General features: G+C 45.2%; 1 protein-coding gene across 1 annotated transcript in view; it reads right to left on the bottom strand.

Moving 5' to 3' along the window:
* Positions 1–592: 592 nt before the first annotated feature.
* Positions 593–15,985, bottom strand: part of LOC306794298 (MAGUK p55 subfamily member 7-like) — a gene marked incomplete at its 3' end in the record, with an annotated part of 38,551 nt that continues 23,158 nt past the window's right edge. The window contains exons 12-17 of the mRNA XM_079292335.1: positions 11,079–11,249; positions 8,047–8,127; positions 7,742–7,835; positions 4,424–4,532; positions 2,842–2,985; positions 593–772 (exon numbers count right to left, since the gene is read on the bottom strand). Of these exons, the coding sequence (XP_079148461.1) occupies positions 593–772; positions 2,842–2,985; positions 4,424–4,532; positions 7,742–7,835; positions 8,047–8,127; positions 11,079–11,249 (779 nt within the window). The remainder of the gene's footprint in view (positions 773–2,841; positions 2,986–4,423; positions 4,533–7,741; positions 7,836–8,046; positions 8,128–11,078; positions 11,250–15,985) is intronic.

Here is a 15,985-nt window from a genome sequence, read left to right on the forward strand (position 1 = left end):
TATTATTGAAGCACAGAAATAGAGTAAGACAGAAGGCAAATATGTTTTCCTCTCCCCCCCTTAAGTGTTCTTTTATAGACATATGCATGTACGTTGTCCAACAAGAAAGAAATATGTCAATCCCTTTGGTTTCTAATGGCCTAATGTTATAAACACACTAAAGACGGAGTCCTGGTTGGCGCGGTTGCTGATGTGCTGGCTCGCTGGTGAGGCAATGGTCCAGGCTCGTTCCACGTTCTGGTTTTGGACCGAGGAGCTCAGACCCCGTTGCCATGGCTGTGCAGCCCAGACTGAGACCCGGATTGATGTCCAAGGGCCGCGTTCTGGACGGACGCCCCTCAGCCTCGACCCTGTCGGATCTGCTCGGACTTGGAGGTCCGCATCCAGACTAGGACAGAGGTCTAAATCCAGCCCGATCTCACGCAAAAGCTTCTTCCTTTTTTTTTGCTCCGTGCAGCTCAGGTATGGCGACGCAGCAGTTTTATTCCCGTTTCCCCCCCCCCAAGCAGACATCGAAAGATTATTTTTTTTAAAAACCTGCATATTTTGGCCAAAGCCCTTCCCTTTTCTCCTCGTAAAGTCTGTGTGGATCTCAGGAGTGAGTCCAGCTGACCGGAACCCAGTGGGTCTCCGTCTCCACTTTCTTCAGCGCCAACCGGAGCTCGCCGAAGGCCGCCGAGAGGTCATCGTTCACTATGACCTTCTCGAACAGGTGGCCGTGTTGGGCCTCCAGCGTCTGGGCGGCGGTCACCATCTCCTGGAAGTCCTCCTCCTGCAGCGTGCGTGAGAACAGAGAGACAGAAGACGAGAGACACAAAATGCACGAGATGGCGGCAAAACCGAATGGGGGGGGGGAACCGAGGGTTGCCTCGGTAAACAGGAGGGGAGATAAATTCACATACTGTGAACACAAAATAGATGGCCTTGAACACGCAAATAAACACAAAGTGGCCCGTGTGAAGCCCTTTATAACCTCCCGGAGACACGGTACCTACACATGAACCCGACCACGCACTAAAAGCTCCCCGTGCAGCAACCCGACCTCAAGGAATGTTTATCATTTCCTCACACGGTAGTCCAATTCACAAAGAAAATACAAAAAAAAAAAAGAAAGTTCTCAAAATAAGCAGGGGACAAAAACATAACCGGCATTTCCAAAAGACAGACATGTAAAACATACACTATAGCCGATCTGGATTTTATATGCGGGTTGGGGAAATCCACCGTCAGGACTGGGAGGGATCGGACCGCCTGAACCCGGCCGAACATTTCTCGAAGGTCAGAAGTGTGTGTGCGAAATAGATCTCAAAATGGGCACGAATATGTATATGTGATCTACAAAGGAAAAATAAGATTCAAAAATGTGAGGATAAATGATTTGTGCTCAGTTTTCTTTCATAATATCACAACATTTGAACACATGTTCACAGATCCGATCGTGGTCGATCTTCCAAAAGATTCCTGTGTGTACAGAAGATGACTCTAGACTCCATTTAATAGAATCAAAACGCGATTCAACTCATGACTTTGTTTGAAAGTTCAGCGTTTACAACTTGCAAGCATCACGTACAAAGGCACACCTCATCAGCTCGTGTTTAGATGTTCTGAACTAAGAAATACAAGTGAATACACATCTTGGGACTCCATCCAGTGTAGGACTCCACTGACACTTTGCATTACACACAAACTTACTCAACTTTCATATCGACTTTAAGTCTTGAATTCACTTATATTAGGCGGGGCGTTGTAATATAGACTTGATGATTTAAAAGGGGATGTCTATGCTTATTTTCTGGTTCGTAATTGTTCTCAGTTTTTTTTTTACTGGGACATGTTTACACGCTTCGGTGTTAAAAACAACTCATTTTTCTCACACAGTCCGTACTGTCTGAAACGCTCCGTTTTGGCGCCTGTCTCTTTAAGACCACGTTCTGAAAAAAGCCCGTTCGGCTCTGATTGGCTTGCGAGAGAAATATGACGCGCCTTTTGCAAAGGTAGTTCTTATTCTAATGAGCATTCAATACTAAAATGCCAGTTTTCAGAATTGTGTGCAAAGTTACATTTTTTGTGTGCATTTAATGGAGGAAAACTAGTACAGTATGTTTTGGGGGAATGTCACGTCCAGTTCATAATACTGCAATTATAAAAATATTGCGACGCTTTAGTCAGTGGCTCATTGTGTTACCTTGACTTAACAGACTTTTATATAAATGAAAATCTTTGAGATTGCCACTTTAAATTAAGTAATGGTTTACTAATTCAGTGGGTGAATGAATGAGCTAGTTCACGACATATTGCGGGCTAGGGTTCGCTTGGTTAAGCACACATCCATTTAAAAAGGTGCCTCGTCAGCACAACACGAGAGAGCTGCATGAAATCCCTGCATGCTGCTGCACTGAGGTTTAAATAGGCTAATTGGTTTCATCTGCGTCGGGGGCCGGGATGGAGGTGTGTGAGGGATGACCTCATCACTCACGCACACACATAACGTACACACAGGGTCCAGATAGTGTTGCTGATATTTCTTCTTGCTGCTAATCTGCTGTGTGTTTCTTCAGTATTACACGATGACATCATTGTGTAGAGCTTCATAAATAACTATAATTGATGGTTGCATTGTGGTTGAACACCATTTGTATCTCCCCGGCCGCTTGTTTAAAATCCCTCCTTATTCTAACCTACTGTATATCCTATTATCTGTTTCCTGTTATTTTCTGTTGTAGCTTTCCTCACAGGGGTCATTCAACTTTCATCTAACTTAATGTCATCTGAGACAACATGTCATGCTGATCGATGTCGGACTCAGTGTGAGAGATAAGCGTTCCCCTCGCGTCCTCTTACCGTGAAAGCCCTGGCGGATCCCTTGTCGTCCTTGCCCGATATGATTTTGGCGTTCTGTCTGGTCTCCCTCAGTCTCTCGAGCGCTGGAGGCTTCACCAGCACGACAAAGGGCTTAAACTCCGCCGTCCGCAGGAGCTTTAGGGTCTGGAAATAAATATGAATTATGACATCGGGTTGCTGTGTGTGGAAGGGTGAAGAGGAGACACTACAGGTGAATAGGGTCAACAATGTATAACAAATATATATAGATTACTCGGGCTACATTAAGATGATAAATACTTTACTTTAATATTTTTGAAAATGTATGTTTAAATATACTGTTTCGGCATCATCTCATCAGACAGAACAGAAATCTGAACAAGCCAGGTTTCATTTTGTTGACATTAAGTCTTTTTTGGTTTTTACTGAGGGAATGTTGGATATCTCTTTGTATCACTCCGTAAATCAGAAAATACTGTCAACAGCCATGTCACCATGTTTTTAGGAACAGAATGTTGTATAAATCAGGCTGTGAATGATATATGAACAAAGCCCTCCGTAAAAACCTTCAGAACATAGAGAGGAATGAAACTGGGATGTTTGGTGGATGTAAGTGGATTTCTGGATCAGAGTCAGAACCCCCCCCCCCCTTTTTACAGGTGAATAGAGGAATTTAACTATTAACCAATATAAATAACCATACAACTTCCCCAAGTTGATGACTGACAATAACAATTTTGCATCACAAGTTTTCTGAAATGATGTTTAAATATGCAAATGAGGCAACGCTAACGCAAATAGACAAAAGCTGTAAAATAAGCCCCTACATGTGTGTTTTTCATTCCACTAGTCCAGGGGTCGGCAACCGCATGCGGCTCGCGAGCCTCTAAAATAGGTCAAAATGGCTCTTTGGATAGAAAAGGTTGCCGACCCCTGCACTAGTCTGAAAGAAGACATCTCACGGGAGAAAAAAAATCAAAAACTCAAAGTTGACCAGTGCTTGAAAAACAACGTTTGTGCCCGAGGTGTGTCTCCTTAAAAGCCAACCAGTGGTTGAATGGTTTGTGAAACTAAGGGCAGGCCTCTGCCACATGGACTTGTGTAGTACATGTGGTTCTTTTGGAAGATACTAGAGGACACATTTCTGCCCACATCTGCCTTCTTGCCACTTATTTCTGGTGACAATTGCACGACACGGCACCGCCCATCTGCTTCTCAAGAGGTGGGAGAGAGGTCAGAGCTGGTTAGCGGTGGCGTCAGGCGAGCTTCGGGCTCTTCCCTGGCAATCTGGGCGTCCCGCCGTGCTCACGGGCGATGGGTCTGAAACCCGCCACTGATAGCAGGACGGATAAAAAGCCAAAGGAGGGGCAGGAGAGGAACCACTGGGAGGCGTTCACCTCCAGCTGAGTCAGCACGGGAGCAATAACATGCTCCGACACAGCCAGTGTCGTTTTTTTCATGGGGTTTGATCGCCACTACACCCAAGAGACATAAGCCAAAGAGGAAATCTTCAAATTGAGGAAATTAGAGGGAATCGCTCCGGGTACAAAAACCCGAAATAAAACACTTTGGTAACCCAGTAAGCAGCCAAGGCCTCACTCACAGGAGGCTGGACATCCAACAGGCACACTTTGTTCTTGGAGAGGACGGAGCGTACGGAGTCTAGACTCGTGCCGTAGTAGTTCCCTTTGTACTCGCCGTACTCGATGAACCTGAGAGAAGAGATGGAAAGAGAGAAGAGGTGAGAGGATTGTTAAGTCAGAAAACACCATTGTTTTTTAGCAGGGCTTAGTTATCTAATGCAGCGGTTCCCAAACTTTTTAGGCCGCGCACCCCCTTCTACATCCCGACCGGGTTCACGCACCCCCAATCCCCCACACCTTAAAAAAAGAAGCAACCGAGTCTATTTATAGCCTCATAGAAATCGGACCAATGAGAGAACAGTTTGCTCGCGCGTGGCGTTTGTTTACAATATTTAGTCCGCTGTTAAATGTTGCAGTGTGAACACAAACTGAACAAAGGGGCGACTGCAACATTGTATCATATTAATCCCTGAATCAGAACAAAGCAAACGAACTGAAACACTGCAACAAAGTTTCAATAACTTTCAGTTACACAAGGCGTCACTTTTAAAGAGCAATCAGGATGGCGAGCACACACGCACAGGCTCAGAGGCAGATTGCATCACATTTAATTTACAATTAACCATACATAGAATGAGACTGCAGTTGTTTTGGGCTGTTTTGTAACTCCTCCAATTGCGATATAAAAAAAATGTAAGGGTCTTTTGATTTGCACTGGCATGCTTGGTGTTCAGGTGGCGACGTAAATAAGAAGGCTTCAGACAGCTGTTAGCCAGAACCTCACTGCACACAGTTACTCACTGACACAGATCATTTTCATCATATTTCCTCTTTTTTCCCAGTCTGATGCTCTCTCGTTTCCTCTTTTACCTTGACTCCGCGATGGGCCTATGTGCTCCCGATTTGTCTGTGCAATCCCTTCCTCCTTCCTCCGTCTCATCTTCCTCTGACTCCCGTTCGATTTCTTCTCCCGGTCTCTCCCCAACGCACCTCTCCGTTCCTCTCGCCCCAGATTCCTCTCTCTCTCTCTGTCTCTCTCCTCTTTTATGACTGATAGCTTCAGATGTCCCACCTGACAGTTTCCCAGATTTTCAGCCAGTTTAGCATATTTGCATGAATGTTTCTGAATGAATGAAGTTAGCTGTTAGCTGAGGTTAGCTGCACAAGCTAGGCTATCTAGTGTACGTAAAAAAGGGACATATCATCGTCAACACCAGAACGACAAACATGAGACAGTCTGTTCCATTCATGTTTTTACTTTGTGAAAATTATATTTAATATTAATTATTACACCATTAGACCACCATTACATTTTCCCTCTCGCGCACCCCCTAGAGCACAGGTGTCAAACTCTAGGCCCGCGGGTCGAATCCGGCCCGCCACATCATTTTATGTGGCCCGCGAATCCGCCAGCAAAAATATATATATATATATATATATTCTTTTTTTTTTGGAAAAATAATTAAAAGTTAGACTTGAAAATAAAAGTATCCCCATGGTCGATGAGATAGAAAGTTGAAATTATGAGATAGCATGTTGTCTGTGTACAGACATTAAAACTATCACAACAGGTGGACAGGAGAGGCAACAGCCCGTAAAGCAGTTTTCCAACAATTGAAAAAGATCGACAAATAATCCCAAAATGTCCACGAAGAGAAAAATTGATGAAGAGGGAAGAAAATGTTATGAAAGATGGGAAAGTGAATACATGTTTGTGCTTCTAGGAGAAAAACGGGTCTGTCTTCTGTGTTATGAGGCATGTCGGTGATGAAGGATACAATTCACGTCGGCATTTTGACACCAAACATGGAGCTAAATTTAGCCTCCAAGAAAAACATCAAATTGTCCAAGAATTAAAAGGCAGACTGCAATCACAGCAGAATATATTTACACAGCTACAGCCCAGTGCATGCTGAAGGTATGTGAGCAGTGCTCCGACCAGATACAGACTTTTACAAATGTCAGTTTGTGAAGAAACACCATCGCAGACCGAGTTCATGAACTAGCAGCAATCTAACAACACAGCTAGCTAAGAGACGAGCAGGTACTTGTATTTTTAATTCACTGTTGATGAAAGCACAGACAACACGGATACATCATCTATCATGTTTATCAGACCTGACTCTCAGTGAGGAGCTCTTGGATGTAGCTGCCATGCACAGGACGATGACAGGGAGGAACATTAGTGATGCAGAGAGGTGACACAAACAGCTTTGAACAAAGTTAATGTAATACCTTGTGTTTGATATTTGTCTTTGTTATTTTCTTTAATAGTTTGATCGAGTAATGTGGGTTTCTTAACCCTAAATTAAAATGATTTATGTTATGATAACAAATGTGTTTAAATATCATTTTTCATTTATATAACTGCATGTACAATATTTTTACACTTGAACAAACAATCAAATGCAGAGAGAGTTATTTAACAATATGTTAGGAGAAGTTAGTTATACAGTCTTACAGTTACAACCGGCCCTTTGAGGGCAACCGTGATGCTGATGTGGCCCAGAGTGGAAATGAGTTTGACACCCCTGCCCTAGAGGCAGCTCGCGCACCCCTGGGGGTGCACCACACTTTGGGAATCCCTGATCTAATGAAACACTAAAGTCCCTTCAGAGAGTGACATTACAATCTTTTCCCAATCTGGTCGACTGTGTCAGCAAAACTCCTGAAATATTTGATGTATAAAAATCCACAGAGACAGAAGGATTACCCTCTCGACCGCTGACAGATCTGAAGATAGCATCCTCCAGCAGAACTTAAAAACAGATCATAAACGGCAAAACCTTCCCCCCTTTTAATCCACCAGGATTTTAACCCCGCCAAGCAAAACACGTCTCCACCAGATAATCTTCCCCCTTTTGACACCAATCAGCTGTCGCGAGGACAAAAACTGGTCTATTTCTTTTTGCAGAAAACAAGGAGGGAAAACGGGCAGCGAGGTGAGTAACAAGGTGGAAAGAATTTGAAGCTAATGGTGTGGCATGCATGCAGTCTGCTCATGACGAGCGCCGGGCAGAGTGACTGATGCCATGTAATAATAATCCATTGTCTGAAATAGATGGAGTCATATTATTTATGAGTATTTGAAGACACTGGAAACAACTTCATGGCCCACCACGATAAAGGCGCTGTAACTGAAAATGTTTTTACCGCAAAAAAGTCTTGCTTTCTTTTTGTTGTCGGGGAGGTTTTATGTTTTCAAATTGGTAGATATTCCCATACTGTATGTAGTCCATGTCTACTGTATGAAGTTAGAATCTATCCAAAGGTTGACCAGTTTGTTGGCTCAGCCTTTAGTTTTCTCCTTTACTTATACCGGGCACAGTCGTGCTTACTTGTTATTGTGGATATCCGTCTCAAAGAGATGTTTGGAGATGAAGTGGTACTCAACGCCATCACTCTCCTGGTTCTTCTTGGGCCGACTGGTGTCTGAGGGAGAGAGCGAGAGAGAGCGAGAGAGATTACCTCCTATGATCTACAACCATGCTCCGGTAAAAGGCTTAAGCTTTATGGATACAATGTATAAAACACTCACACACAGACACACACACAGAGGAACGGTTGGGAGATAATGCTGGATTTGACCAGTGACACACATGCACAAACAGGGCTTGATCCAACCTGAGTGGAGAGAACTTACGTGGGATGGTCACACTGAAGTGCTCGGGGTCTGAGATCAACAGTTTCCTCTTGAGCTCATTCAGGCCGACGCCTGCGGGTCCTGCACAAACAGACACATCGGTAATGTGACGGATGTCTCACAATCCATCACTACCTTCTCTCACAGAGAACGTGGTGCAATAAATGCCACCAATACAGGCTCTACAAGGGATGTTTTTATGTAGCTATGATCACATAAATATACCAACAGATTCATCACGTAGCATCAAAATGAACAGCAACATATTAAAGGTGCTCTCCATCAATTAAGCATTGCACCTCCATAAAGGTGTAGGACTCAAAAGAGACAAAAAGGACACTAAAACATAAAAAGAATGGTTGAAATTGGGGCAGCAGAGGCCAATATATCCTCGCTCTTAGTCCCTCGTTTATGGGTCAATCTCTACAAACACTGGATCCTACATTTCCCATAATGCAACTCTCCCATCTGCGTATCAAGACCATCGCTGCCTCGCACACAACCACATCTTTTAAACTGTAAGACCCCGGGCTTTCTTTTAGCACTATGTAGTCTCAAGCCCCAGTCTATACGGTTACCCCGATGACATCAGTTGGACATTTTCAATCGGTGGGGTGTCCCTTTAAATAAAAGTAAACACATTACAACAGTACACCTGCTCCACCACGATATATTACTCGTATAATTATTACTATGAGAGCTGTAGTTACATATCTGGCACGATGTTATTTCATATTGCACTATATTTACTTATTATACTTCTATATACTATGTGTATTGTTCTTATTTTTTTACAACTTTCTTTTTAAGATAATGTCCTAATTTTCTTTAAATCATTTATTCAAATAGTTCTCTTATCTGTTTTCCTACCTGTGCTGCTGCGATGTGTATTTTCACTCTGGGATTAATAAACAGATTATGCTGACTCTACCTTTTAGACCAGAGTCCCTTTTATTTTTTTCTAAGAAAGTATTCTTTTAGGTTTTGTGTTATTAAATCAATTTACCACAGAGTAAATTGAACTCCATATTCTATTAAAACACAATCAGCCCAGTAAAAGCCTTTGGAGCAAAGATAATTGATTTGATGTGAAAAAGCAAGTTACTACAGTTACAGGTTCATTTTTAATAAGGTTGTCTCTACACTACACCATCATAGGTACACAGGAGAGGAAGAAAAGATTTTTCCAGTATTGTTGCAAGACTTTCCATCACATCCCCAGTGGGGAAACTGAGGCAATGACTGAGAAAGAGGGAAGGCGGGAGAGGTTATTGGAGTATTGACGATTGATTCATCTGTGGAACTTTGATATTAAGGAACACAAAAAAAAAGATGGCAAACCTCACACTCGTGAATCAATATCCACATGTTCTCTCTTCTATTTTAATTCTCCCTCCGTCTCTACCCTCCTCTGTGAAAGACAGATTCTCGGGTGTTTCGGTGGGTGTTACACTGGTGCTACATCACTCTAATTCAAACCGACTGGCATCGATGTCTTCAGCGGACTGGACAAGAATATCAGTTTTGGAGCAACACGTGGCGTGGGCTTGGCGTTTCTCGGTGTTCCACCACAGCTCCGCAGTGTGTGGACAGTTGAGAGAGACGGTGCTCGATTCGGGCTCGGGATTCCTCGCATGCCTGACGTTCTGGGCAGGCACTACAATCGCGTCAAAACCCCGTTGGAAATTCGTTTCTCCGGGCAAATGTGTTTAGCAGGCCGCTCCTCTAAAAGAAACAGACAATGAGTTCACTCAGCGAGGAAAGCCTGCAGGAGTGATCCACAACCTGATAAATAGGTGTGGACAACGAGGCTCTTTTAAGGGTAATCTCCGAAACCCTGGCAGCCTTCACACGCGGACAAATTCACACCGCGCGCTTTTCGCTTTACCTCTTGCACCCGACAACACATGGTATGGGTCCCATTGTGCGACTGCTGTAAGCGATAAAAGCTGTTTCCTCGACGCGCTCGCACTGTGAATTCAAAAAGAGAGAGAGAAAAATACCGAGGCCCTTTTTGGAGCGACGCCGCGAAGTATTCTGCGGTTACCGTCGCTCATAAACAAACACATGGCCAAGCGAAGACAGCAATCAATCTTAGCTGGGGAGGAGTTTTTCAGTGAGGGAAAAAAATATAAAAATCCACCAACAGAGTACCTGGGGGCTGAGAGCTCGGGTGATTTATTAAGATGAGGAAATGGAGTTCATTTTGTATTTGTTTCGGCAGCGCGGGAGGAATGCGGCGGGTGCTGTTTGAACGAGGCTGCGGGCCCGATGTTGTTGTAGGAGCTGAAGGTGGCAGAGCGCGGCAAAAAGAGGCTCTTTTATGGGCCCTATCGCAGCGGTGCAGACGGCCCGTCCCACCCGTCCCGCCGGGCCTCAAGCCTCCACACAGGCTTGTTTGCTTGAATCCGAACGCGGAGAGAGGAGCCAACGGGGGCTGTTTCGAGCAGAAGCTGTGCCCTGTGGTCCCGTTCCACCATCTGACCTTAAACACGCCACCTCTTTGTGCATTGTTTGTCTTTTACAATGCCCCAACACAACAGCAACATTATAAATCTGAAAAAATAACAAATTTTCTGGGCGAAGCTGCCGTATTCTTGTTGTGTTTGTGTTTCCCTCCTTGTTTGTCTCTCTCGCTGGCCCTCTTGCGGTACTCCTGGCCTTGCACGTTGCCGTGCTGGTAAAAGTGTCAGATTTCATTACCGTGCTCATTAGAGAAGTTGCTTTTAATATCGCGAGCATGATAACTTCCAGGCCAAGCGCGGAGCACATCGCATGCAGTGTGCGCGGAGAGGCCGAGGCCCGGCGAGGCCCTTGCTCTGTCTGGAGGGCGAGGCCAGGCCACCTGGGGCTGTGAAACACTGAGCCACAGTCGTTAGTGTGATCTGCATGCTGGGAGGTGAGGAGCTTTATTAAAATCTACGGTGCCAAGTTTAACAGCCCTCCCCCCACCCGCCCCCACCCCAAACGCAGTGAGGTAAGCAGTGACATCATAGCTTTTTTATTTTTCGGAGTCCCAGTCCTCTACTCACCCACTAGGACCACCAGCCTGTGCTCGTCTCCGCTTGGCCTGCGGTGCGGGGTGACCTCCTCGTACGTGGGCACGTCAGCCATGTCGTACATATCGCTCTTCTTGCACTCGTACATGGACTTGTTGGTCTTCTTGTCCCTTCTGCTCAGACGGAAGCTCCTCCTGAACCCAGCTGGAGGTGAGGATGAAAAAGAGAGAGGAGGGGAGAGGAGACAGAAAGAGACGCGTTAATCTAAAATATACCAAAAAAAAAAACAAACCCAAAACGTTTGTGTGATTCATGGTCGTTTCAGCATCTTGACAAACGCCTCCACAGCTCGGCGTCCAATACCTCACACTGTATTGTGCAGCTCGGTTTTTCAGACAGCTATCTTTGCTGTATTTGAAAGAAGAACTCTGCCAAAACAGTTTCCCTGGATATCACACTCGAAACCCCTTATTCACATTCTCCTCTGGTGACATGCAGAGGATTTGAATTTCCTTCTTTTTCTGCATCCATATTTCTCGTGGAGACTGTGGTGATGTTTAAAGACATATATAAAATGATTATATTACCTTTTTAATCAAGGTAGTGATGACTCATCCTTTTTTTATCCACACATCTTGAATCCTGTGGTCTCTCAAACCACATTTCTACTGAGAGTTAATCGTGTGATATGGAAGAAACGAAAGATGTTCTTGTCATGTAATTGACTGGTATGTGAATGTATAGTTGGTGAACGGCTGTAGTGTGTCTATGTACGTGTGTGTCCTTTAGTGTTGTTTGGCTCAGGAAAGGTTACCCCACCGTCAGCCGTCATCTCTGATTGCTTTATGGTGTGCGCCGTCACGAAGGCTTCTCATATCAATCCAAGGGCATGCCTTGATCTTATAATCAACGACCGGATCAAAGGGAGACATTTACCCCCCCCCCCCCCCCCAATTTGAGAACTTTGGTTTCATATTCATGGCAGATGTTGGCAGAACCTTAAAAAGAAATTTGTAAATCGCCGGAACGCAGGACTTCTAATAACCTATTTCTGCTTACTTCCACGGGCTGTTTGCAGCCTTCTCTTTCATTATTCCAGTTTTTAAATCAGTAATTATTAAGCTTGAAAAATACAATGCAAGATAAAGGTGACATGAAAATGATGGACTGGGAGCAGAATTGGGACTTGAAACTGCTCCTGATACACGCTGCCCTTAATACTTTCCACAATATCTTCAAACCACTGGGAGGCTGTGCAGAGCGAGAGAGAGAGAGAGAGAGAGAGAGTCTGCATTCTTCTCGGCTTGTTCTTTTCAAAACAGTCCCTCAATAACGGATGGCGTTACGGACCTATGCTGAGTTACAAATGAAACACGCCGTAAGTCATTGGAGCAGACTAATCGTGTTTTTTCGCGTGGGCTCGTATATACGTAGGATTGTACATGTGCGTCCGAGTACCGAATATCGTGTTACACTGAACATTCGGGGGTAGACTTTGTTCCACTGTGGGCAAGTTGTGGCTTATTTCGTCTGTGCCATTCCTCCTGCAGTTCTACTCATTCAGCACCCTCGTCCCCCCCCCTCCTCACCCGACAACACTCATCTTCAGCACTGACGGCGACTGCATGAGACAGAGGGGATGGGAGTTAATTTGATCCAGAATTAAGGAACGAGTCCCGTTCAAATGCAGACATGTCATGGAAAGCCTCGGCTGTGTTGGAACACCGGCACGTTTGTCACAGGATGATCTAAGCATAAGGCTTACTCGTAGGAAAGGAATGCGTGATATGTGTGGCACCGAGATCCAGTACCTCATTCAATGGTTTGACAGGTCACATCAAATTTGTCGACAATAGATCAGTTTTGAATTCCCTCCGAAATGGTGTGTGCTTTTCTGCAAAAGTGTTCAGTCTTCAGGGGCATGGAGTTAAAGTTTCCTTCACGCGCGCATGCACGCACGTACCTCCTAATGGTGTGCACCAGGCTGTGACTGGGCAATTGCCAAAACTGCAACACACACCATCTCTCACTCTCTCTCACACACACTTTGATTCAAAGTCCTTTCAGCAAAACAGAAACATGTAAAAAAAAAAGTGGGGGGAAAGAAGATGAGCAGATTTAACGTAGTGTAAACACAAGCTGTGACTAAGCACATACACACACACACACACACACACACACACACACACACACACACACACACACACACACTCACACACTGTTTGGAAGTCGCCAGCAGTCCTTCAAGCCCATTTTCCAGAGTGATAATATCTTACAGCCACGTCGGAAATTTTCAGTATGTGCGTGACGAAAGCGCCTCTGAGGCCTCTGCGACCCTAACGGCGAATGAAAACTGCCCACTCGGACACGATAATCCCGTGCGTTGTTACGAACCCGCACCTGCAAAAAAAAACCAAAAGGAAATGGCTACCACTGTAAAGAAAAAGAAGTACAGTGCAGCAAGACAAATGCTCGTAAAAAAATAACAGATGACTCGAAGAAGAGTCGTGCATTTGTCGTGCATTTGCCTACGGACGTCTCATAGAGGAGAAGCCTGAGAACAATACCGGCATCTTCCAGACATCACACGTACAGGCGATCAGTGAGATGTCAAGACGGAGAATAAGAAAAAAAAAAAAAAAAAAAAAGACATTTTCCCCTCCAATCAAACTTCATTTAGTGCAGAGAGGGAGACAGAAAACGTGCGGTGTAGCTAAGAGGACCAGGCTCATAGTGAAACCACCTGTTGCGAGGCCCTGGTGCCGTGAGGGCCGCCGTCTGAGGCCCGTGGCCTAACTGCAGAACACCACGCTGACAGCTCCTGTGCCATCCTGGCTCTCCCGGCGGGGGCCCTCTCTCTCCTCTGGACTAATGGAGACGACATCTATGGAATGAAGCGCGCATGGCAGCTGGGGATTAAGTGAGCATTACGCCCGTGGCTCGACGCCGCACGCTGCGGTTTGACGCTGTAACGCTCCTGGGCACCAAATGTGGGAAGCATTACCGGCTCTCTCGGCCCCACTATGCGTGCCCACTGCCTGGCTCGGTTGGTGGGGGGGATGAGGAAGGCTCATGGCGGGCAGCTGGGGAGGCGTAGGATGCTTTCCACACCGTCAGCCGTTATTACCCCAACACAGAGTAAAAGGACGAGGGAGTGTTGTTGCTCATAATGACAAAAATGCAGAAGCCCGGGGTAGAGAGTGGGACTGCTCTGCCTGCTTATTGCTCACATAATACAATGAAACATGCTAGACTGTTGAGGGAAAATGTGCCCACATTTTATGGAGACAGAAGTTGAGCTATGTCTTTGAGGGCCAACATAATGTACTGTAAAACGCCAAGAAGAATCAGGAGAGGAGAGGAATCAATCGAAGAATCAGAAGAGGAAAGGAATCAGGAGAGGAATTGGGAGGGGAAAGGAGAGGAACCAATAGGGGAGAGAAGAGGGACCACGAGACAAGAGGAGAATTCTGAAAGGCTAGCAAGTGAAAAGAAGGAAGGGGACATACCACGACAGACAGGCGTGTGTCCTTCAAATGATCCCTCCGCACAACTGTTAACAGACATCTGTGAAAATGATTTCGGTACTGTGGTAAAAGTGGGCTCCATGGCTGATCTCAGAATATTTGATCGTATCAAACGTCTAACCGTTTCTGGAAGAGGTCACGACAGTGTAAACACAAAGTGCATGACCCAACACCCGGACTTCAGGGAAGCTTCAGTCAAGAGTTCAATGTAGCCGAAAGGCAAAGTTCGTATAGGTCTTCCATTTGAAATGTACGTGTGGCAGTCCACGGTGGTGAACCCATTAGAGTGTTATCTGGGGAGAACACATTCTGGGAGTAGTTTCCACGGCCCCCGCGCTAAGCATTTGGAAAGTGGTACCCGACCCAAGTGTTACGGGCTTATACGGTGGAACAGCGCTCTAGACCTTTGGCTGCGAGAGGTCCATTTGTGTCAAACGCTATTTGCTTTTCCCCTCCATCTTATCCCACAGCTCTTTGGGCTGAGGAATGTCTCGTCTCAAAACGATGCCTGATGCCTCATGTGTTGACAAAAAACAACAAAAAAAACCACGTACGCACACACACAAGTACTTCTGCTTTTACTGGAGTCCTTGAAGCCACTATCAACATGCCAAAGGGGCCCTCTGAGGGCCAAAAGTACTGTAATACCTGCTTGTCTCATCAGTCTGATGCTCAGATGGGGAAGAGGCTCTACGACAAAATCGCATTCAAGGAACTTACACGTCTCTTTTTAGACTCTATAAACAACTACAATGTTTGGTGCCAATAGAGATGTTCTGATGCCATTTTATTCCGTCATGAGTCCCATACCCGAACATGCGTACAGCCAAAACAGAGTACTGAATCGATACCACTGTGTAAAACAATAACTATGTACCCTGTATTGATGTATGATTGCTATCATTGCTGCATGGCCTCACTTGACTTAAACCCTTTGTAAAACATGAAGAAATGCGTACAGAGAATGAATGTCATAGAACCTCTTATTATCTAGTTTGACAGATTTTCCAGCGTAAAATATTGCCAAATTGCTGACATTTTGCCAGCTCTGGCTAACATTATGCTCTCCCTATTGCGCATGTGCGACTCTTACGAAAGATGAGAAAGAAGCGAGATGGCTCTTTCGCACCGATGCAGACGATTGTTTTTTTTTTTTCCTGGATGAGTGAGCCGGCTCGCTTCCGTCTCGGAGCTTCATTCACGTGTGCGGTACTGATCAGTGTAAGGACTTTGGTAGCGAGTGTAACGTGTTGCTGTTGTTCCTGTTCCTGTGTAGAGTAATTGAGCCAATAGATAATATGATATTGAGGTATTGGGTCGGTGAGTAGACTCGCATGCTCGCAGGTACCTGATCCAGCATTTCAGGCTGTACTGGAGGCATTTCCGTATCGGAACAACTCGAGTTGCTAATAC

The sequence above is a fragment of the Melanostigma gelatinosum genome, assembly GCF_949748355.1.
Source record: "Melanostigma gelatinosum genome assembly, chromosome: 20".
Lineage (NCBI taxonomy): Eukaryota > Metazoa > Chordata > Actinopteri > Perciformes > Zoarcidae > Melanostigma > Melanostigma gelatinosum.